Genomic DNA, 20906 nt, shown 5'->3' on the forward strand with positions numbered 1-20906 from the left:
TGCTGTTTGTATGTGTGTGCCTGCATGTGTTCTCATACGCTTTTGTGTGTGTTCGTGTGCGTGTGTGCATTTGTATGTTTGAGAATGTGTGCACATGTCTTTGCTCATGCTTGTGTGTTTGTGTTCAGAGGCCCTAATAACCTGCCCCTCTGTCCCCTGTCCATGTCCCTGCACTGGGCAGCATCAACATCCCGAGGGCGAAGAGGGAGCTCAGCCAGCTGAACCGCTGCACCTCCCCCCAGCACAAGCTGCTGTGCCTGCGCAAGGTAGCGCTCACCATCATGCAGTCCCCCAGCCGCACAGGTGTGTCCCGCTGTCCCTGTCCCCTCATCAGGGATCACCACTCTCTGTTTCTGTGTCTCACATCATCACACTTTTCTGTTTGTCTTTCCGAGTCTGCACATACATTTGTCACATGGTGGTATGAACACATCTGAGCAGTGTGTCTGAAACTGCAATAAATCCCACTCTGAAATTTCCTGTGCTCAAGCGATAAAGGCTGTAGAATATCATACAAAAAAATGGCAACAAAATCAAAGGTACTGTAAAAATATGAATTAATATAAATTTTTTCAAATGTCAATTCTTAACAAACCTAAAAGGCCGTAAATGTGTAAGTGACCTTTAACAAAAGTTAAATAGCATATTTTGTAGTTTAAAAACTACAATAATTTACAGCGTTCTTTGATAGACACAATAATGGCAAAAAACGAATTCAATTAACAATTTCTCATAAAATACTTATAATATGGGTTCCACATTTTGGCCATTTTTGAAATCTTTGCATTATTAATCTATGTGCCAGCCTTAATGAAAATCTTGAAGGGTCACGCTAATGAACCAGTAGTCAAAATGTCCGAGCTGCTCTTGTTAAGCACACAGGTCGGCTTGTTAGTCATTGGCTGACAGCAGTTGTCTACAATATTTCATAGTATTTGAACTGTAGACCTTTTGTGACAGTGCTGTGATCCGCCAGTGACAATTCACTTTGCACAGGAGTGTTGTCTGAAGCTGGTGTGTGAGATGCTACCCTCTAATCACATTATCTCTTGTGCACATAGACAACAATCTCCTGACTGTTTTACAAAGTGTGTTTGTCCAGTTTGTTTTTGAAATCCAAACTCATTGGCACTTTAACAGAATTCCTCTGTGTGTGGGGGAAAAAGTCGACCTTCTCCTAATCTGTGTTTGCCAAACAGGCAATTTCCCAATTTGAGCCTAACAAAGGGGACAGAGCGAGTGTCTTAGAGTCCGAGAGGTTGAACAGACTGGGCTTGCTGTTTGTGATTACCGTAACTCCGCTGACATTTAGCCAGATTCCTTCCATTACTCTGTTGACATCTTTTCTCCACTGTCTCATGTGTTATGCATTTGTGTGTTCCTGTACCACACATTTTAGCATTTTCCAGCCAGGTAACTGTTTATTATAGTGGAGAAATATTAAATTCCACCTGTATTTCTTTCTCCAGTGAACATAGAGGCCATGTGTGCTGATGATCTTCTCTCTGTCCTCTTGTATTTGCTGGTGAAAACCGAAATACCAAATTGGTGAGTAGAATACTTGACTGTTGACAAATTAAAGTTTACAATACCACGTACTAGCTGTAGTTACTGAAGGCATATTTCCGTTTTCCCTCATTTTTCCATCTTGAAGGATGGCCAATCTGAGCTACATAAAGAACTTCCACTTCTGCCACTCTGCCAAGGATGAACTCAGCTACTGTCTGACGTCTTTTGAGGCAGCTGTGGAATACATCAGCCAGGGCAATCTCAGCCAGGACCCAACGGTGAGAGCTGATTGGCCAATGTGTCTGTCAGTGGGTTCCTTCAGAACATTTAAGAGAACTAATGAACACAGATGAATGCAATGTAGTGACATGTTAGAGAGCACACTGTCAGTGTTGATGGGCCAGTTCAATAGTGGACATCATTAAGCCTTGTTCTGAATTACACCTCGGAGTTTTGTCTGGTTAGGTGCATAGCCTGTAGCATTGTTGGTAAAATAGTCCCTCAGGGGGGTCCCAATAATCTCCGTGATTAAGGTGCTTGCCTGGAGCGTAAGATGAGCTGTACAGACTGGGATCAATCCCTGCTGTATCATTGGCAGACTGTGACTGGGAGCCCACTGTGGTAGAGCAAATTGGATCCGTTAAATTGGGGGTAGGGATGGGTAGGTCAGAAGAGATTTCCTCGTCACCACAGTTAGGCACCCAGTGACCTGTCAGGTCCCTGTAAATTGCTCGGATGACGCCAGTTGAGTAGTGCTTATCCTCCAATGAGAGCCCACTTCACTGTAGTGCACGGTTTGACTTGCAGTGCAAAAAATAGCTGTTGCAGGCAATCAGCAGATTGCTTTCATTGCCTCAGTGCTCCCATGTCAGTCCAGAGGATGTTGGAGTGAGGCAAGCATGGTATACAATTGGTGACTCTAAAACAGGGTTGCATAAAGGGTAAAGCATTAAAAATAGTTCTGAATACATAACCTGTGTCTGTGTGTTTAACTGTATTTGTTAAAGCAGCATGTAAGGTGGTCCCTGCAGTCCTGTGAAGTCGCTGTGAGACTGTGTGAGTGCCATGGCCAGTTGTCTACCAGTCATTGATGTGGACTCAGCCAGGGGGCCTCACAAGTCTTATCTGCCTTCACTTGACACGCAGCTCGAAGACTATGCACTGTGGCACCAGTCTAAATTGTACAACCTGCGTCTGTCTCTGAATTTTTCATGACATACTGTCAATTCTGACTTTAAATGGGTGGCCCTGTTCACTCTGCTGGATCTCTCTCCTAATGCAGCTGGGATGCCTTTTGCCACGGAGGACAGATGTTGAACTCCCTCATCCAAAGCCTAGTCTTAACTGAATGCCTTGCAAAACTACTTCCTCTTTTATGCATATTGAATGATCCTGCTCTCAGATGCAGGATCCAAGTGCCAATATTCTTGTTCCATGAAGCCAAATTTCACGTAATGCTTTGAGCCAAGAGAGGCAATAACTGGGCTGAGACTCAAATGTCTTGCTCTCTTGTAATGTTCTGTGAACTATTGATATAAGTGCATCCTTTAACCCCCAGTATTATTCCTAGACAGGGGCGCTATATTTTCAGCTCTAATCAGATTGAGTTTGTACTGTAGGATTCCAAAAGTGCTGTGATTTCACAGGGGGATTGTTGGAACTGTCCTAATTTCCCAGTAACAGCCTCAGGAGCGTGATGATCTGTGGCATAGCGAGAGTGGTAGACTCTGTCCTGAGCTCTGGGAAGGCTCTGTCCCTGTGGCGGGCTGTGAAACTGAACCCCTGCCAGTGCCAGGCTCTGCCAGCAGACCTGAGGGTGAGCCTGGGCCAGGCGGCCATCTGCCAGCCCTGCTAACCTATTTCTCACTGTGCCTGCAGGGGATGGCCATTAAGCAGTGGCCATCCCCGCACGGTTTGAAACAGTGTGACAAGTCCTGTGATGGAGTGTCTAAAGCAGCTTGTGTCTCTGTGTTGGAATGGTCTTGATCACGACATCTTTCTGAGCTGTGCCCTCTGAGAGCGAGCTCATCGCTCTCCCTCTTTTTCAGGCATTTTGTGTTGCTTATTATTTTCAGAAAATAAATGCTTACAGTGCTCTGCTTCATACAAGGTTTTTACAAGCAGACACAAGCTTACATCTTATAGTGCAAGGTGGTGACTGTGTGGTTTTCAGGGGACCGGCGAACTGAATGACAAGGTGTTTCTCAGACAGAAGATGAACCTGCTCTCACAGAATGCTGCTACCCCTATTGACTGTCTGTTCGAGGTGAGCTCTGACTCCTGTCTGGCACAAAACAGCTTCTCACTGCAAGGATGTGTCACACGCAGTACCAGCGCAACCCAATCCCCCCACAGTACATCCTTTAGCCCCTGTACTCTCCAGGGATTACCGTATTAGCTTCACACTTGCGTCACATTGTAGTCAAAGCTCAACAGCCATTGGACCTACCGCAAAACAAAACCACGTTTAGCACTAGAGTGACTATGTGACTTGGCCATCGCATGGACTCTAGCTTTGATATAGTCTGCTGCTTTCATTGTTTTCCCTTTCCCTTGACAAAAAATGGTTTGAGCTGAAAGTTGTGTTCATTTGGTTTTTAATGATTAGTGCTCTAAAATGTCATGCTCCTCTGGCATGCCTGTATGCATTGCGTGAGCAGAATTACTGCAGATAAAATGAATGCTTCAAGCTTAGTTTTTTTTTTTTTGAAGAACTGATATGTAATGAGCCTTAAATTGAACATGTCACTGCACCATGGCATTACAGTGATCATATGTATTTCCAGCTATTTAAAAAGTAAATGCCATCTGAATGTTCTAATGTTCTGAGTGTATACATGTCTGAGTGAATACCTATGTGTGCTTGTATAGGTGCATCTGTATAAATGTGCGCATGTATGTGTATTTGTGCGTGTATATGTCTATGTGCATTTATATGAGTATTTATGTGTGCCTCTGTAGGTGCATGTGTATTAATTTGTGCTTTTATAATGGCAGCACATTGCCAATGGGAGCGAGGCTGAGGTGCGGCGCCTGCTGAGTGAAGGTGAGAGTGAGGAGGATGCGGCCAAGATGTGCCACCCGCTGTGCTCCTGTGACCACTGCGAGCGCCGCCTGTCTGGGTAAGCCCCCCCCCCAGACTGCCCCCTGTCACTGCTGTCTGGAGTGTTCTCCTGGCCTCCTGGCCTGTTTGTCTGTGCTGGCTGTCTGTCTGTGTGCTCACTCCCATTCTGTCTGTCCTGTGTCTCTGTTCACTCCCTGCGTGCTTTCTGTCACGCATACTTTCTGTGGGCTTGTTTTTCAGCTTGAACTCAAATTCTACAACAGTCTGGTTTGAATCCTAAATACTTCCTTATTTACCAGATGTGCAGAAAAAGTGGTTATGTAAGTTTTTCATTTAATAAAAAGGTTTGGATGCTTGGTGCCCTCCAGAGTGTGGCCGATGAAGTGGATAGTCCAGCCCCCAGCTCCTTTTGTCTGCCAGTTGAGCCGCAGCTGTCTGACTCTTTTAGGGAAGCAGGCCATTAGCTTCAGGGTCCATTACCTCAGGTGCAGAAGCAAGTGCAAAATCTCGGTCACTTTTCCCTCCCTTTACCCTAATGCAGCAGCATTTGTGTGTGGCGCAGACTGCAGTGAAAGACCTGAGGCAGTCTGCCCTGTAGGAGGTCTGGATACAGTACCCATAAGGATGAACAGAGAAATTAAACCTCTTTTCTTCAAACTAAAAAAAAGGTTTTGGGTATTTTATTTTTGTCTGACATTTATTTCCTCTACAGATTTTTGAAAGCTTGCCATCTCAACATCTCTTATTTTCAAGATGAAGGGAAGCAAACAGTGTTGAAATGCTGAACCGGGAACCAGTTTGGACAGCCAATCATTATTCTTAATTGCTGTCATGAGATCTGTCCAGAAAACACGCCACTCAAAGCTTATATGAACTATTTCATATTTGTGTTGGGTTTATGCTTGTTTTGTACACTCTCTTTGCCACCATTTCTGCACTAGCTTAATTTCTCGTTTCCAAACATCATTATACTCCTTTTTCGCTTGTCAGGAAGCTGAATGACCCCTCCATAGTCACTCCCTTCTCCCGAGATGACAGGGGCTACACACCGCTCCATGTTGCTGCTCTCTGTGGTAAGCATTTTCTTCCATTCAACAGAATACTGCCTGTCTAAATTCTGCAGCAGGCATTGTTAGAGTCCTGAGTATTCTGACAGCTATTGATTACTGATGCATACTTTGCTGTCGATTCTGCCACCAAAGGTCAGTCCCTGTTGATCGATCTGCTAGTCTCTAAGGGAGCTCTGGTTAACGCCACTGACTACCATGCCTTCACACCCCTGCACCTCTCCTGCCAGAAGGGATATCAGGGTGTCACGGTAAGGCCGTTGTTTCTCTGGAGTGTTACATGAGCAGTCTCTGTGGCCAGGGAGCGGATACATTCATGTGCCGTTGCTCATCTTTCTGTGTCTCCTCTTCTCTGCCCCTGACTCCAGCTGTTGCTCCTGCACTACCAGGCGAGCACAGAGATGCAGGACAACAACGGGAACACCCCCCTGCACCTGGCATGCATGTACGGACATGAAGATGTGAGTCTGTGCCCGCACGTCATCGCCCACCCTGAATCTGGGATGAGATTTTCTTCTTTTTGACAAATGATATGCACTGACAGTTTGAGCATTGCCATTTTTTTCCCTGACGCTGGCAGGCCTTTTATATGTTTTTTATTTTTTTTTTATTTTATACATACAAAAGTGTGAAATCATCTGCTCCTGAACTTGTCATTATTTTTCCAAGCCCTCTGTGCTGTTTGTGAAGGATTAAATTCATGCTGTATTTGTATTTTGCCCAGTACTTACCCTTTGTATGCTGCTGGAGCTGTGTAATTATGTGTGGGGTGATGTGAGTCAGCACTGATGGGTAATTATGTCTTTACTTTGTGCCCCAGTGTGTGAAGGCCCTGGTGTACTATGACTTGCATTCTTGCCGTCTGGACATCCAGAATGACAAGGGGGACACACCATTGCACATTGCAGCCCGCTGGGGCTATGAAGGCATCATCGAGGTGCTGCTGGAGAATGGGGCAAGCACCACGCTTCACAACAGGGCCAAAGACACACCTCTCCAATGTGCCCTCAACTCCAAAGTAAGTCTCACTGCAGATAAATGCATATGACAAAACTGTAGGATTCCATTCATGAAGAAGCAGGTTTTCCACATTATGTTTGCTGAATTTAGCTGATTCTTAAAAATGTATCATTTCAACAATTTAAACAACAGGTTAGTTTATTTAAGAGGTGTCAATCATTTTAAGCAATTCTTTTGCTCATGATTCTTATAAACAGAGGGCAGAGTGTGTTGAATAGCTGCCCTGCTGAGAGTCCAGTGTTAGGTCACTTGTGTCTGAAACAGACTATGTCATTCAGACGCAGCTCTATGTGTAAGCGGTTTGTTTGTGTTGCAGATTCTAGCCCTGCTGGAGCTGACACACAACGGTTCCCACAGGCGAGGAAGCCCTGGGGAGGTAGGGCCTTTCCGCTTCCTGTTTCTGGGTCCCTGGGGGAGAGGATCTGAGTGTGTAGAGTGTCAGGAATTGATCTTTGATTCTCTGAGCGTGCTGATGGCTGAAGGCCATTGCCCTCAAATAGTACATGATCATTTTTTTTTCCTTCACTGGGAGATTACACAGAGCCTCTGAAGACAAGATTCAAGCATGGAAGCTGTCTTTGTGGATCTGTTTTTAATGAATGGTGGTGGGCAGGAGGAGACCAAAAGAACTGAGAGTACCAGCATTCTAGAAATCTTAGTGATAATAGTGATAGTATGAAAATATTTGTCCAACAGTGACCAACTATTGAAACCTTGTTTGGCCGACTCCTGAAACCTGATCATGCAGCACTGCTGACTCTTAATATGGCTCTTTGCTTGTGTTCAGTTACTCCTCTTCAGTTGTGCATTGCTTTGGATGAAAGCATCTGCCAAATGAATAAATGTCAGTGTAAATAAATGTAATGTTTATAGCGGTAATATGAGATGATAAGGCTGGAAAACTTTGAGAGGTGGCTTTATGTTTACAGTCCGTCCCCCCGCCCCCGCCCCCCCAGTCTCCAAGCAGGTCTCCCCAGCCCCCAGGCAGGTCCCCCCAGCCTTCAGGTGACTCCAATAGCCGCCGCTCCTCCGTGTCCAGCACTTCCTCCCTGAACACTGACGTGAGGCCCGAGAGCGACAGGGTGCGCCACAAAGAGGTGAGCACTTCGGGGCTGACCCTCTCCCTTTCTGATGAGATACCCACATACCACAACTTCCCATGCAGCCCACCAAACGCTTTATGCCAGTGTTTGTTCATGGTCTTTTGATAATGAGAAATAACACAAACAGTGCAGTCCTTTCATCCATATTATGACCTGTCCTCGTTAGCGGTCCATCTTTACTTCTCAAGTATCTCTTTATGGAGTACCTTGTCTTTGTCCATCTGATCTGACTTGAAAGGGACATGCACTCAGTCCCCACTCAACATATTTTGTAGACTGTTTCAGAGATGCCTAGGTATTTCAGTCATATGCGGTATTCCTCTTCAGACATATTTGCATACATATAAAATCAAAAAAAGACCTTGTGTCTGCAGGGTACACTCAATTTTAGCTTTTTATGTATTGAACACTTATCTGGGTTTCTGAGTGATTTGAGCAGGTTGCGTGAGACACTTTTTATTTAGGAGACTGTTTTAATCCTGACATGGGAGTTGACTGATTTCTCTAATGGCTGTCAAGAGGACTACTGAAACGATGTATTGTGAAAGAATGAATACAGTGAAACATGTCCTGAGAGGGTAATGAAAATACTGAATTTTTGTGATGCTGTAAATGAGAGCAATCACCTGAATGATTTATCATCCCCAAAGTAGGGGGGATGCTTGGATATTGCTTGTCATTGCCGCCAACAGAAATCATCAGAAATATATTGACTGTTGTCTTTGCATTTGTATTTGAGTTTGGATTGTTGAATGTCATCCTGAAAAGTATTACAGTATTGTCCCTGTGCTAACAATGAAACACAATATGAGCCTGTCCAAACTGGTTCGTATGGACTTTAAAAAATATGAGCGACATTTAGACAGAATGCATTTTGAGGCATTATTTCTTATTGTCTAATAAAGAAATGTAGGAATGTCACGCATTTCTAAAAAGTAAGAACAGGCACATTAGGTTTTGATGCCTCCCTTGGCTGAGGGAAAGGAGAGGAGCAGTAAGAGGCACACTGCAGTGTGTCTGTCTGAGTTGGTCCAACGGGCGCCTGAGCTGCAGAGCATGGGAGAAGATGGTCAGGTCTCCCTATCTCTGGGGTCACAATAAGGATATGTTTACGAGCGGTTCTGGGAACCCAAACACTAAAAGCGCCTTAAATATTAATGAAACAGCTGCCTGGATGAGGTAGGCCATCCCAGCAATTTAGAAGGGTACACAGAGTTGCAAAGTCCTGCCTTCTTCTGGGCTGAGGGGTACAGGCTCTAAAGTGCAGACTGGTGCAGCGGGTCGCCTGCTTCCACCCCTGGGATGATCTCCACCCTCTGTAATCCAGATTATCACGTTACGAAAGGCTCTGGGATTAGCACTATAATGCCCAGTAATTCTCCTTTTAATGGAGGCAACCTTTCTCTTCTCTTCTTTCTGGTGGTCAGGTGGAGAAGCTGCTGCGTGCTGTCGCAGATGGTGATGTGGAAATGGTGAGTGAGCCACCTCTGTCAAGGAGCCACCTCTGCCTGTGACCCTCCGAGCACCCTCACAGAAGAAGCCTGTCTGAACACAGTATGCACAGCAGTCTGTAATGTGCATGCAGTAAGAGGTTTTGCTGATATCCCAGTTTGCAGACTGCTGCAGGCATGTAATCCCACTCCCCAGAAACTGCCCCACTCAAACGTGAGGCCATTTGCAGCACTATTCTGGTCGCAGATTAGTGCGTCCACACTCTGGCTTTAGTGTCAGACATCTCACTGGACTGATCTTTCACTAGTGCTGGAAATAGGATTACGCAGCCATGAACATTCACTTATCTGACAAATGGCAGTGGATGGGATGTCTTGTTTTTTTTTTTTTTTTTTTTTTCATAAAAAGCCTGCCTGGTTTTTGTGTTGTATTCTAGATTTAGAGGAAGTTGCGTGACATGTGGAGGGAGTGAGGGTGTAATTCGGTGACTGCACAGCAGGAGCAAGAATGAGATGAAGTCAGTTTGAATTATTGATGCCCTCCATCCACTGTGCAGTCTGTGCCTCCTCACACCAAACACCTCATAGTGCCTGTTAAACCATGATTCACACCACCTCACTTTTAATAACCTGCCTCCACCACGACTGCGATGGTGCGTAGCAGCCGCAGGTGCACAGGGTCTGTGCGAGTCACCCTCGGGAGAAAGGAGGAGAGCAGTTCTTCCAAACATAAACCCTGCATCAGTCTCGGCTAGAGCCATTCTCACTGGACGGGAAATGAGAGAGCTGTGTGAAGGTGAAGCCATCATTGCTCTTAAAGGGACTAGCGTGATGTCATCTCTGTTATGCTTGCTCTTACACTTGGTTCTCCATTTTGTGTCCTTGGTTAGAACCCCTCACCCTTTTAAAAAATAAGCCTCTTCAGTGAAGTTATAAGCTTTCCATGCTAAACTGAGATAATCTAAAAGTAGCCAGGGCATCTGCTAGGACCGGGCTTAGCGTTAATCCTATCACGTTTCGGTCTCCGTAAAGACCTGAGGACTTCAGCAGAGATCCTTCCCTGCCCCTCATTAGTGTTCTGCGTCACTGTCGTCCAGGAAGTAGGAGCGTTAACATTTTGACTTTAGCAACCAGAACCATGGGGGATGCAGTGTTTACTCCCCGACGTTGTGGTTTATCAGAGAACATGATAGTCCAGGCTAAATCATATAGTTCCCTGTGCTCTTCTCTTTGGAAGGAAATATAAGTGGAGGGAGGGTTGTAGGCAGGAATGCAGAACTCTCCAGGGCTCCACCTTTCTCCAGCCAGCAAAGCTGCTGGCTTGACCTCCCACCTTTCTGAGAAAATCCCATTCTAAAAGGCTCAAGGCTGGATTTGTGGAAGGGGAGTGGAAGATAGAGTTAGACTGCAGGAGGTCATGAATCATTTATCATATTGTGATTTAGAACCTCTGTTCCTTTGACCCTGAACTCTGATTATTTCAGGTAGGCACCAGGTAAGCTATGGTCAGGAGGGCTTATTGCTGATAGCTACTTTCAGCTGCTTCTGGAGACTTTTTTTTTTTTTTTTTTTTTTTTAGCAAATTCGCATTGTCACTGAAATTCTGATCCCCCTGTCCTGTGTCCTACATTTATTGGTTTGCCATTTTTTTAAGCAACTGAAAAAACACTGAGGAATGACATAGTATGTCTTGAAGTGGGCAACAGTGTGGTATAAGTGCATATGATGATTAGTTAGTAGCCCTATTAAGTTGTTCTGGATAAGAGCAAATGTGATGTGATGTGTGTTAAGTCCACCTCAGCTCCACTGCTGCTGTTTGATGCGACCTGTTGTCCCTGTCACAGTGTCACAGTGTGAAATGAGACAGGTGATCTGCATGTGGGTGATGTGAGGTGGTGTGAGTTCCAGGGATGCCCTCAGTGCTGTCTGTGTGTCCCTCCCTGCAGGTGCGCTACCTGCTGGAATGGCTGGATGAGGAGCCCGAGGATGAGGAGGCGGGGCCCCCGCTGCAGACAGAGTTCTGTCACCCACTGTGCCAGTGTCCGCGCTGTGAGCCCATGCAGAAGGTGTGAACATGTACTGAATAGAGAGGATCCAACCACACAGCTGAAGGGTCTGCTAAGTGCTCTCTTGCAAAACACTGATGCACTCGGAGGGGATTTTGTAATGTGTCAAGCATGCAGCTGCTTTAGTTACTTATGTAATGCCTTAAAAACAAAGCAGATGTACTCCGCAGGACAGTAGAATACTGTAAAATATGATTTACTTTTACCTGCTTTGTATTTGTGGCAAGTGGTTTAACATTTAGAATAACTCAGTCACCCATGTATAAGCCCCTGTCATGAATGCATTTATTTAGAATGCATTATTGATGAGTGTTTATGGTGCTGAGAGTAGTTCAGTGATGCCAGGAGGCCACAGCATGCTTGGTAGGTGAGGCACAGTCTGTGTGTGTGTGTGTGTCTGTGTGTGTGATACACGTGCCTGTGCCCGGCCATTTCATTTCGTTACAGCTGTGTGCCCATCAAGATAACATTTGTTGCCTTGGCCCAGATAAATAAATGAATTGTGGCAGTAGCAAGGAGTTACACAAGGATTTACTCCTCAAAAATGAATCCATTCAGGATATGGACACTGAACCTTCCTCTTAACAGAGGAGCTGTTCTACATTTCCATCAAGTGAAGTGTTCAAATCAATATACTTTGACTCAGTGAATATTCTGAAAATTTAAGATGTGCAGAAAAACAGTAGGAGGCTATTAATCACTCTTTCAGTTATATGCTTTCAGTATGCACCGTAACAGCAAAGATGCAAGACCCAGGTTATATCCTTACACAATGAATAACACAATGAATGTGGATGAGTAATGAACTGCTTTCTTTATTATGCGTTAGAGCAGAATGATCCCACAGCAATGTAAAAACAAATGTTGCCAAGTTGTACAGGTCTGTAGTTGGAGTCTTTGTTCTTTAGGCCCTGTGTCAGGCAAGCTGTAATCTCTTATTTTTGGTTGTGTGTGTGTCTGTGTTTGTCTGTATGTATGTATGTGTGTGTGTGTGTGTGTGTGTGTGTATGTGTATGTGTATGTGTGTATGTGTGTGTCTCTGTATGTATGTGTGTGTGTGCGTTTGCCTGTGTGTGTCTGTGTATGTGTCTCTGTATGTATGTGTCTGTGTGTGTCTGTGTATGTGTCTGTGTGTGTCTGTGTGTTTGCCTGTGTGTGTCTGTGTGCGCGCAGAAGCTGGCCAGCTCGCAGACAAGTGGGCTGAGTGTGAACAGCAGCTCTGCGGATGGCTTCACCCCGCTGCACGTGGCAGCCCTGCATGGACACTCAGCCCTGGTCTCCCTTCTCATCCGCCATGGGGCCAGCATCAATGCTCGCAACAGCCAGAGCGCCACTCCGCTGCACCTGGCCTGCCAAAACAGCCACGTACAGGTGAGGTCGTCTGGGCCAACTCCCCACTGCTCTCGCAAATGTTCCCGTGCAGTACCTGCTGCATACAGATTTTTTTTGTGTAAGTCTTTTGTTTCTAATGTGATTCAGTTCTATAGTCTAATTTCCTTCAGTATTAAACATGGCTGTGATGTGGAAAAAACTGGTGACCTCGTTAATTCTGTTATCCAGTATTGCCTCAAAGGCAGGTACACCACTTGGGGAGTGGTCGAAATCAAAATAAAATGCATTTCAGCCAAAAGTCTTCATCAGAGCACTTCCTATAGAGAAATAGCTGTCAATGGTATAAGGAAGGTGTCTCTGGGTCCAAGAGGGGGTGACAACAATTATTTCAGAAAGCAGAGGGAGGTCTTCTGGATTTTCCATTGCAAAATGTTAGTGTGAAGATTAAATGTTTAAAGATATTAAGGACAAAGATTTTTTATACATATCAAAGACTGTCGTTTTGTGTGTAGTGTGTTAGTCATGTATTTATCTCACTGTGAGGTTTGCTGTTCCAAATATCTATGCTTGTGGTGTTCTCATCTGATCAATTGTTCTCATCTGAACAATTAACTCTCCAATATGTATCACCACTTTGCTGATCCACACTGAAGGCAGTGCATTGGACCATTCAAATCATTCAAATAACTCTTAATTTTCTCTGCAGTACGTGTCACTGAGTAACAAAGAATGCCTGTCTTATAACATGTGTGCACTCCCATTGGTTGTTATAATATACTAAGAGATTCTACTGCTGTGTTTTACTATCTTTGTTGTGTAATATAGAGGTTGCCCTGATGAAGGGTTTTAGCTGAAACATTTTTTATAATATACATTTTTTATAATTATCCTCAAGTGATGCTGAACTGTTTTATCTTATCCAGTAGTGCTCCACCTGAACTTCCTTTTCTTGATACACACAATAAGGAGAGAATGTAACTCGGGCCATGAATGTTACAGGTGGTGACATCATTACTGGAGTGCAATGCTAAACTAAATAAGAAGGACCAGTATGGCAACACTCCCCTAATCCACGCCTGTCTTAGAGGACACCTGGACACAGCTGCCGTCCTACTCAAGGTAACTTCATTCACGGTGGTACACCAGGTGTTACACCAGGTGTTACGATCAAATAACAATGTTCCACGTATACTGGTGACTGAATGGTGAAATTCACGTTCACACAGTTGAATGCTTGCTCATGTCTGTGCCCCTCAGAGCAGTGCCTCTGTCAACATTGCCAACAACCAGGGCAACACGGCCCTGCATGAGGCAGTGAGGGGGGGTCACCAGGCCTTGGTGGAGCTGCTGCTACAGGCTGGGGCCTTGGTTCACCTGAGGAACAAGAGGCAGAGGACAGCCCTGGACTGCGCTCAGGAGATGGGGGGGAAGGTACGTCCAGAGCAGCAGGAGGAGCAACCATGAAGAGTGGTATCTCTGCCTATCTAGGACTTCACCCCTGTGGCAGTGTGGTGTTGTTAGCTGGGCTGACTCATCATGACTCACTGTTCCATTGACAGAACAAGGCACAGCACACACTCGACAACAAAGTGTTGTCAAAGCCGGCTTCAGTCTGTTCTGCTTGGACAGAGTCTGCGCTCTCATGTCACCTGTGTGGAGAGCTGTCAGTGATAAACCCTCTTCAGTGGCTGGGCACGGTGTAATGATGCTGCTGCCTGAGTTCATCATTCCGCATGGCGCCCCTCTGTTCTCTGAAATCATTTTCTAATACCACCTCCCTGTCCCACTTTAATGCACTCCACACAGCTATACTACAAGGGACAGAAGAAGTAAGTCTGGCCTATTCTCAGGGGACTGCTCGTTAAATCTGTCTGGAGCAGAAAGCCGTCTGTGTGGAAAGCAAGTCAGGGTCTGCTTGTAAGTGAATGAATCAGAGCTCTGACTCCTTGCCTTTGCGTTTGTGTGCATTACACCATACATCATACCCTGAAAAGAATCATTTTGATTCCAGATCTAAATCAACTACTGCTTGTTTCTGACTGTGATGCAAGACAGTGTTTCAGAAGATAACATCTTTTGGATGAGCTGTAATTTTTGGACAAACTGAGGGTCTGACTCACTGTAGTCATTTAATTGGCTGTTATTTTAAAAAGTAAGCGGTGGTCCCCTGTGTCTTGGTCAGATTCTTAATCTGGCTCTCTCAATCCCCCTGTTTAATTGAATAATTGAGTCCATGATTCACCACCACAGCTGACAGACAGTGACCGTACCGATGCAAAAGTGTTGTGCCCATAGTGCGCTCCTAGTGAGTTACACCCCTTCAGTATGTAAAGCGATTTGAGGTCCTTGAAAGTGATGTAAGGCACTACACAAATGCAGTTCATAGCTTGGTAACAGTAATTTAAGGGTTAGAATCAGTGGGATAATTTGACTTTCAGATTGTTTGTAAAATCATGTGAAGTTTGATTTTGTGCAGTTTGAATAGACACAAATATTTCATGTATTTATGAGGCAAGGTACATTTAAATGAACATTACCCATTACTCTAATGATTTCCTTTGTATATTGCTTGGTCTTTTAACAGAAATGCAACATCATTTTAATTAGTCGTGATCCTTCCTTCATGTAGGCCAATAAGATGTAAGGCTTTTGAAGTGGAGTATGAAATGAGCCAAACGTTATTCGATAGGTTTTTGAACACAGCAATTTTTTTTTGTGTTGACAGCTAATAGTATATAAGAAAGGTAGTCATCAAATACACATCTGAAACACTTTCATCTGAGCTGTAGCAGGCAATTACTGCTGACTGCTCAGCCTGCTATGACCAGATCAGAGGGTCATTAGCACTTGTACTCCACTGTGCTCCAAACGTGTCTTAACCACTGGGATTTCTGCCTGAGGAAGGTGGTATTTCTGTCTTGATGCATATGAGGTGTCAAACCTTTTCTCCCATTGATAGTTTTGGATGTTATTGTCCAAAACATTAATGTCCTTAAATGATCATATGTTGTTTTTGTACTGGAGGATTAAATTGCGCTCTACTCGTTTTAATGGGACGCTGTCAAGCCTGTAATAGTGTTCTTGCTTGGCGGCCCCTATCTGCTGAGGCACAGTTGGGTGTGCGTTCTGTAATTGAGAGTGGCAGTGAGGGGAATGGAAATGCCCCTTTTCTCCCTTCAGCCTTTAATCTGCTTTAGCGGACTTTAGCTGGTGCAGTTTCTAAAGCAGGAGGCTGGAATTGGCCGGGAATCAGGTCAGAGCTGTCACATTCTGAAGCTGCGGCTAGAGGGTGGGGTGCCACCACAGATTATCCCAGGTAAATCCTAGGGTGGCACGCAAGGAATCCCTCCTTGTGGCTCTGATACTCCTATGGTGGAGGCATCACAGACACAGGCACGTGTGCTCTTTTTGCATGCTTGGTAGTGAACAGGATTGGTAAATGAAGGCCAGGAGATGGGATGTCTGAAATACGTGTATTGTGAAATATGTTTGTTTCAGAATGCAGAGATTGTGAGGATTCTTCAGAAAGCATCAGGCCTTTGTCCGGAGAGCAGCCCTGTGGCACTGCTCTCTGCACCGAGGGAAGCTCTGAAGAGTGAGTGTCCTTGCCATAGTCTTTTCTCTCCTCAGCTGAGGACTTTGAAATGACAACACCTGGCCCTGCCTTGAACAATATCTCCCCCAAATACAGCAAAATAGGCAAGCATGTTTAATGTTCTTTAGCCTGTCTGTAAGACATTACCAAGAGGAGTTTGATTGTGTTCTATTTCTCAGAGCATGATTGCATTGTTTTACCAATATCTGGACACAACGACATTCTGATTTGAAAATGAGTGACAGGTGCAGCTGGGCTCTGCTGGGCTCTGTTTTGAAATGGTTTTTTGGGTATGGGATAACATAAGAACGTAAGTGTATAGGTGCAAACTCAGACACTTTGTGGAGCGCAATTCTGATGTTTTTAAAGGGCAGAACTCTCCTGCGAGCTTTATATTTTAAACCTCTATTACGAGTCTCCATCCTAAAGTGTACCCTCTGTCTCAGGGCAATCATTTGTGCAGAGGCTGAAAGCCCTGGATGATCCTCACAGCAGACGACGGGAGCTGGCCCAGCCCATTCACCGGTAAGAGCGCAGTCTGTTGGATCGAGAGGATCACTAGGGCAGTGGAAGGTTGCATCTGAGAAGGTGTCATCCGAGTTCCTAAGAGCATCATGACAGGAAATGGGTAATGGTTAGGATTAATGATAATGGCAGAAATCCCACACACAGAAAGATTAAAAAGCCTTCTTTAAATGGACTGATTGGAAAATTGAAAATGGCTTATTGGCTGGATCTATCAGGACTTATTCACCCTGAGTATAACATCAGAGTAGTCTTCTTAGTAGTTGAACATGATATATGATTGCTCCATAGCACCCTCCTGTGGTGAAGAAAGTAGTTCTTGTCATTATAATAGAAATAGATGCAACAGATGCAAAATACAAGCAGCACTTTTATTTTGTAAATGCTTATAAATGTTAGGTATCATTTATGAACCAATACACTGAATTATGAAAGCAGTGTATTTTGAATGATTTTTTTTTTTTAGAAACCTTAATTTTTGAAGGTGTAGTTTGACACTCTTGCTTAAAAGTCTCCATTAAGTGCTTGGTAATGTGTGTTGAAATATCTGATATCTGACATGCAGGCAAATTGTGTATAACTTTTTTCAGAGTCCAACAGTTCAAGAAGGCCATACCGAGGGACATGACTGTGTCTTCCTTTGACTCTGTGAATCTCAGCCAGGTACTGTTTCTCTCAAACATTTATAACATAAATGACAGTGTGACTATATAAGATAACATAAGGCCTCCCTTAATCTTCTATCAACTATGTATGAATAAGACGGATTGTTTACACACTAGATTTGCTTGACTTAACTTACTTGACTTGCCATAATTCATAGCAGCTGAAGAATTTAGTTGTACTACGTATAAGATGTGTCATTGCCAGTATTGTAGGTCATCAGTGAAAGGTTGTCCTAAGCATATACAAATGTGATGTGAAGAGATTTTACATTTTGCACTTTATGAGAAGCCTTAAAAATAAAGTTGTGTTTCCTCTCCTTTTATTTGAAAGCAGTTCAGTCTTGCATGCTTGTGAAGTGCTTGCCTTTGGTCCATGTGGTCATGCTGCTAAAACTCACTGTGTTTTTCTATCCAATGATTCTAACTCCTTAGTTGTTCCCTAGTCCCCTGTCAGTAGGCCTGAGCGAGGAAAACTGAGGCGAGGGGAGACGCTGGAAAGGAGCGGCCCCTTTGCTCCACCCCAAGACCTGGTGGACGGGCCCAAGACAAAGGAGAGATCAGGCCCTCGCAACAAGACCCTGAACCGCCGCCACACGGTCGTTGTGGATGGCTCCCCAACAAAGCAGGGGACGGTCCAGGAGGACTGCCCAGGAAAAGCAGACAGCACAAACCCTACCGACCTGTCAGACTCCCACCAACTCAACGGAGACAATGGGGAAAACACCCACCAATTCTATTCAGAACAGGACAGCCAGGCCAAGAGCAGCAGTATAGAAGTCATAACCCAGGAAATGGCAGATCTAGTGTCAAAAACATTGTGAGAGTTGCGTAAAGGTGAGGTGTGAGAAGCAGCATTTCAGGGCAGGTTTGGTCTAATGCCCAGCTCTCAAAGCTGTTCAGAAGGACTTAGTATTATTTGCCTTTTTCTAAGCACTTTCTTTCACGTATATCATATCTGGCCTTTACAAAAAAAGGGATGTGGGACTTCAGCTCTTTCTGACCTCTGGTGTTTTCAGTATGGTTTTGTTGATGATTTTCTCCCCATAGCAGAAACAGAGAGGGGTGTGTGATTGTGTGTGAGCGTGCATATATGTGTGAGCGTGCATATATGTGTGTGTGTGTGTGTGTGTGTGTGGTGATGACATTTGAACACTCTGTGAGCCTACTCTCACACCTTTACCTAATGTAGGGACTTAACGGTCTTAATTTGCAGATATAGTTATTTAGTTTTTTAAAAGGTCTTTCAATTAGAGAAGCATTCCAAGAAGACCTCAGGGTATGACTTCAAAGAAATACTAGCAACAGTAGTACTATGTGCTGCATGTGTGGCCCTTCAGCAGCTTTGAATGCCCTCCACCCTCACCCAGCAAAGAAACCTAGGAACTAATAGGAAATTACAATGAGAAATTGTAACAGGGTATAAATGTTGTAATAATTTCTCTAGCATTGGCACATAGGGCCATTGTCCATTGCTGAACTCTGCAGTCCTGCACAGTATGCAGTTAAGGCTGTGAGAACACACAATCAATGTATTACAGTAACCTTTTTTATATGTAGCAACTTGTCAGACCAGAACATCAACATTTAAAATCGTGGCTGCCTAGTCCATTTTAGTTTAATTCTGCCTTGAACTGGCTATTTAATTTTTAGAGCCACGGTAGTGCTTCTGAAGTACCATACAAAATACTATATTATAATGAGCATCAATTCAGAACACACCACAGAAAAACAACTGTGCTCAGTGATGTAGTATTCCAGAGTGATGCTAAATGGCTGGGTAGGTAGACACCAGAAAGAAGAGACAAGGTGGACAGGGTTCATGCTGAAGGCTGATTTGACACAGCCACTGTGTTCTCAGTGAATTCACAGGGTGGCAGCTTTGTCTTAATGTTTCTCCATTATGTATTACAAATGAAAGAGGAACCAAGCATATGTCTTCCTCTTCTGATTGAGTCTGTCACTCTTCATCTTATTCCTGCCTTCAGCAAGCTATGCAGCTAAGCCAGGCACTTTACAGTCAAGCTTATTTTTCTCTAGTATGAAGGCCATTCTGATGCTATGAAATGGTGCAACATATCTCTTGAGACAGTTATTTTGTGTTCAGAGGAAAACAGTGCATCATTTTGCCATTTTTTTTTAAATACCAGAGGTTCAGCTTTGCAGAAAAGTGCTACATGAGTGATTTTCTTTTCAGCTGTAATTTGATTAAAATGTGGTTATTTTTGGTTATTTTACATCAGTCAGATTAGAAGACGTGTTATTTTTATACAGTTGTGTTTAGTTATCCTTTTTGTCTTATGTTAGAAATGCAGTGAATGTGCCCTATTTAATTTGTGCCAAAATAACCCATAATAAATCCATAAGTAAGAACAACAGCAGTGGTCATTTTCTTTTAACTTGGGTGACATTACATTACATTACATTACATTACATGCATTTAGTAAACTCTCTTATCCAGAGCAACTTCCAGTACAAGAGAACCGGAGTTTATCCATCCAAGGTAAATGAGCAATAGTGTCAAACCAGGCTCACAACACTGCCAGACCAGTGAGTGTGGTCATAACACCATTCAATCCCTACCGCATGTTAACTTGTGTAACCTTACTAGACAGCCGAGAAAGTATGATAAGCGAAGTACACACACTACCATACATCACAGTCACTAAATCATAGAATCCAAAACATACTGCGATACTACATGTGAAATAAACAGCAAGTAATACAAGTAGGGGTAATTAGGGGATAGGGATTGAGGTGGAACCGAGATGCAGTCTGAAGAGGTGGGTCTTCAGTCTGTGTTGGAAGATGGCCAGCGATTCCTCTGTCCTGATCCCTGTTGTAAGTTAATTCCACCACTGGGGGACCAGTACAGGCAGTCATTGTGTGTGAGAGGAGCAACTCCATCAGGGTGGGACAGTCTGTTGCCCCATGGTTGCAGAGTGTAGTGGTCTGAGCAATACAGTTTGAAGACTGATTATAGGTATGGGGGGGGGGCTGTCCAATGCCAGCACCAGGGTTTTGAACTTGATACAAGTGATAACAGGAAGCCAGTGAAGTGAGGTGAGGAGGAGAGTAACTTGACTACATTTGGGGAGAATTGTAAACAAGCCATGCAACTACATTCTGCATTAGTTGTAGGGGTTTGATGAAACGGGCAGGAAGACAAAGAGGGAGTTACAGTACTCAAGGTGTGAAAAGACCAGGGCCTGAACTAGCAGCTGTGTAATATACATAGTAGGGGCTTGAAGGTGACTTCAAGAACATTTGTCTGTGTTATGACAAGATAATGCAGACCAAAACCAACTTCTTAGGTTAGCTCTCTGAATTAAAAGGTTGAGGGGATGCACATGATTTTTGTAAAAAATAAAAAGAAAAGTATCCCAAAAATGGTTTGTAACTTCTGTTGAAGGTGCACTAAGTAATAATCCAACTGGATGTGGTGAGGTCGCTCGTGGGATGTATGGGCGATGTGCTTATTGAGTCTTCACACAACCTGTGTTTTGGGGGGT

The 20906-nt window shown here is 44.2% G+C and overlaps 1 protein-coding gene across 2 annotated transcripts in view; it reads left to right on the forward strand.

The window, feature by feature from the left end:
* Positions 1-19540, forward strand: part of ankrd27 (ankyrin repeat domain 27 (VPS9 domain)) — a 37110-nt gene extending 17570 nt beyond the window's left edge. The window contains exons 10-29 of one of the 2 annotated variants that reach the window (XM_036535635.1): positions 182-303; positions 1470-1548; positions 1655-1787; positions 3683-3775; positions 4507-4631; positions 5564-5646; positions 5776-5891; positions 6009-6101; positions 6461-6658; positions 6977-7036; positions 7617-7757; positions 9191-9235; positions 11161-11280; positions 12454-12651; positions 13612-13731; positions 13870-14043; positions 16111-16207; positions 16654-16732; positions 17323-17395; positions 17841-19540. In XM_036535635.1, coding sequence (XP_036391528.1) covers positions 182-303; positions 1470-1548; positions 1655-1787; positions 3683-3775; positions 4507-4631; positions 5564-5646; positions 5776-5891; positions 6009-6101; positions 6461-6658; positions 6977-7036; positions 7617-7757; positions 9191-9235; positions 11161-11280; positions 12454-12651; positions 13612-13731; positions 13870-14043; positions 16111-16207; positions 16654-16732; positions 17323-17395; positions 17841-18218 — 2527 coding nt within the window. In that variant the 3' untranslated portion in view covers positions 18219-19540. The remainder of the gene's footprint in view (positions 1-181; positions 304-1469; positions 1549-1654; positions 1788-3682; positions 3776-4506; positions 4632-5563; positions 5647-5775; positions 5892-6008; positions 6102-6460; positions 6659-6976; positions 7037-7616; positions 7758-9190; positions 9236-11160; positions 11281-12453; positions 12652-13611; positions 13732-13869; positions 14044-16110; positions 16208-16653; positions 16733-17322; positions 17396-17840) is intronic. The other variant, XM_036535636.1, reaches the window with a different exon arrangement.
* Positions 19541-20906: the final 1366 nt, after the last annotated feature.

The sequence above is a fragment of the Megalops cyprinoides genome, chromosome 8 (assembly GCF_013368585.1).
Source record: "Megalops cyprinoides isolate fMegCyp1 chromosome 8, fMegCyp1.pri, whole genome shotgun sequence".
Taxonomy (NCBI): domain Eukaryota; kingdom Metazoa; phylum Chordata; class Actinopteri; order Elopiformes; family Megalopidae; genus Megalops; species Megalops cyprinoides.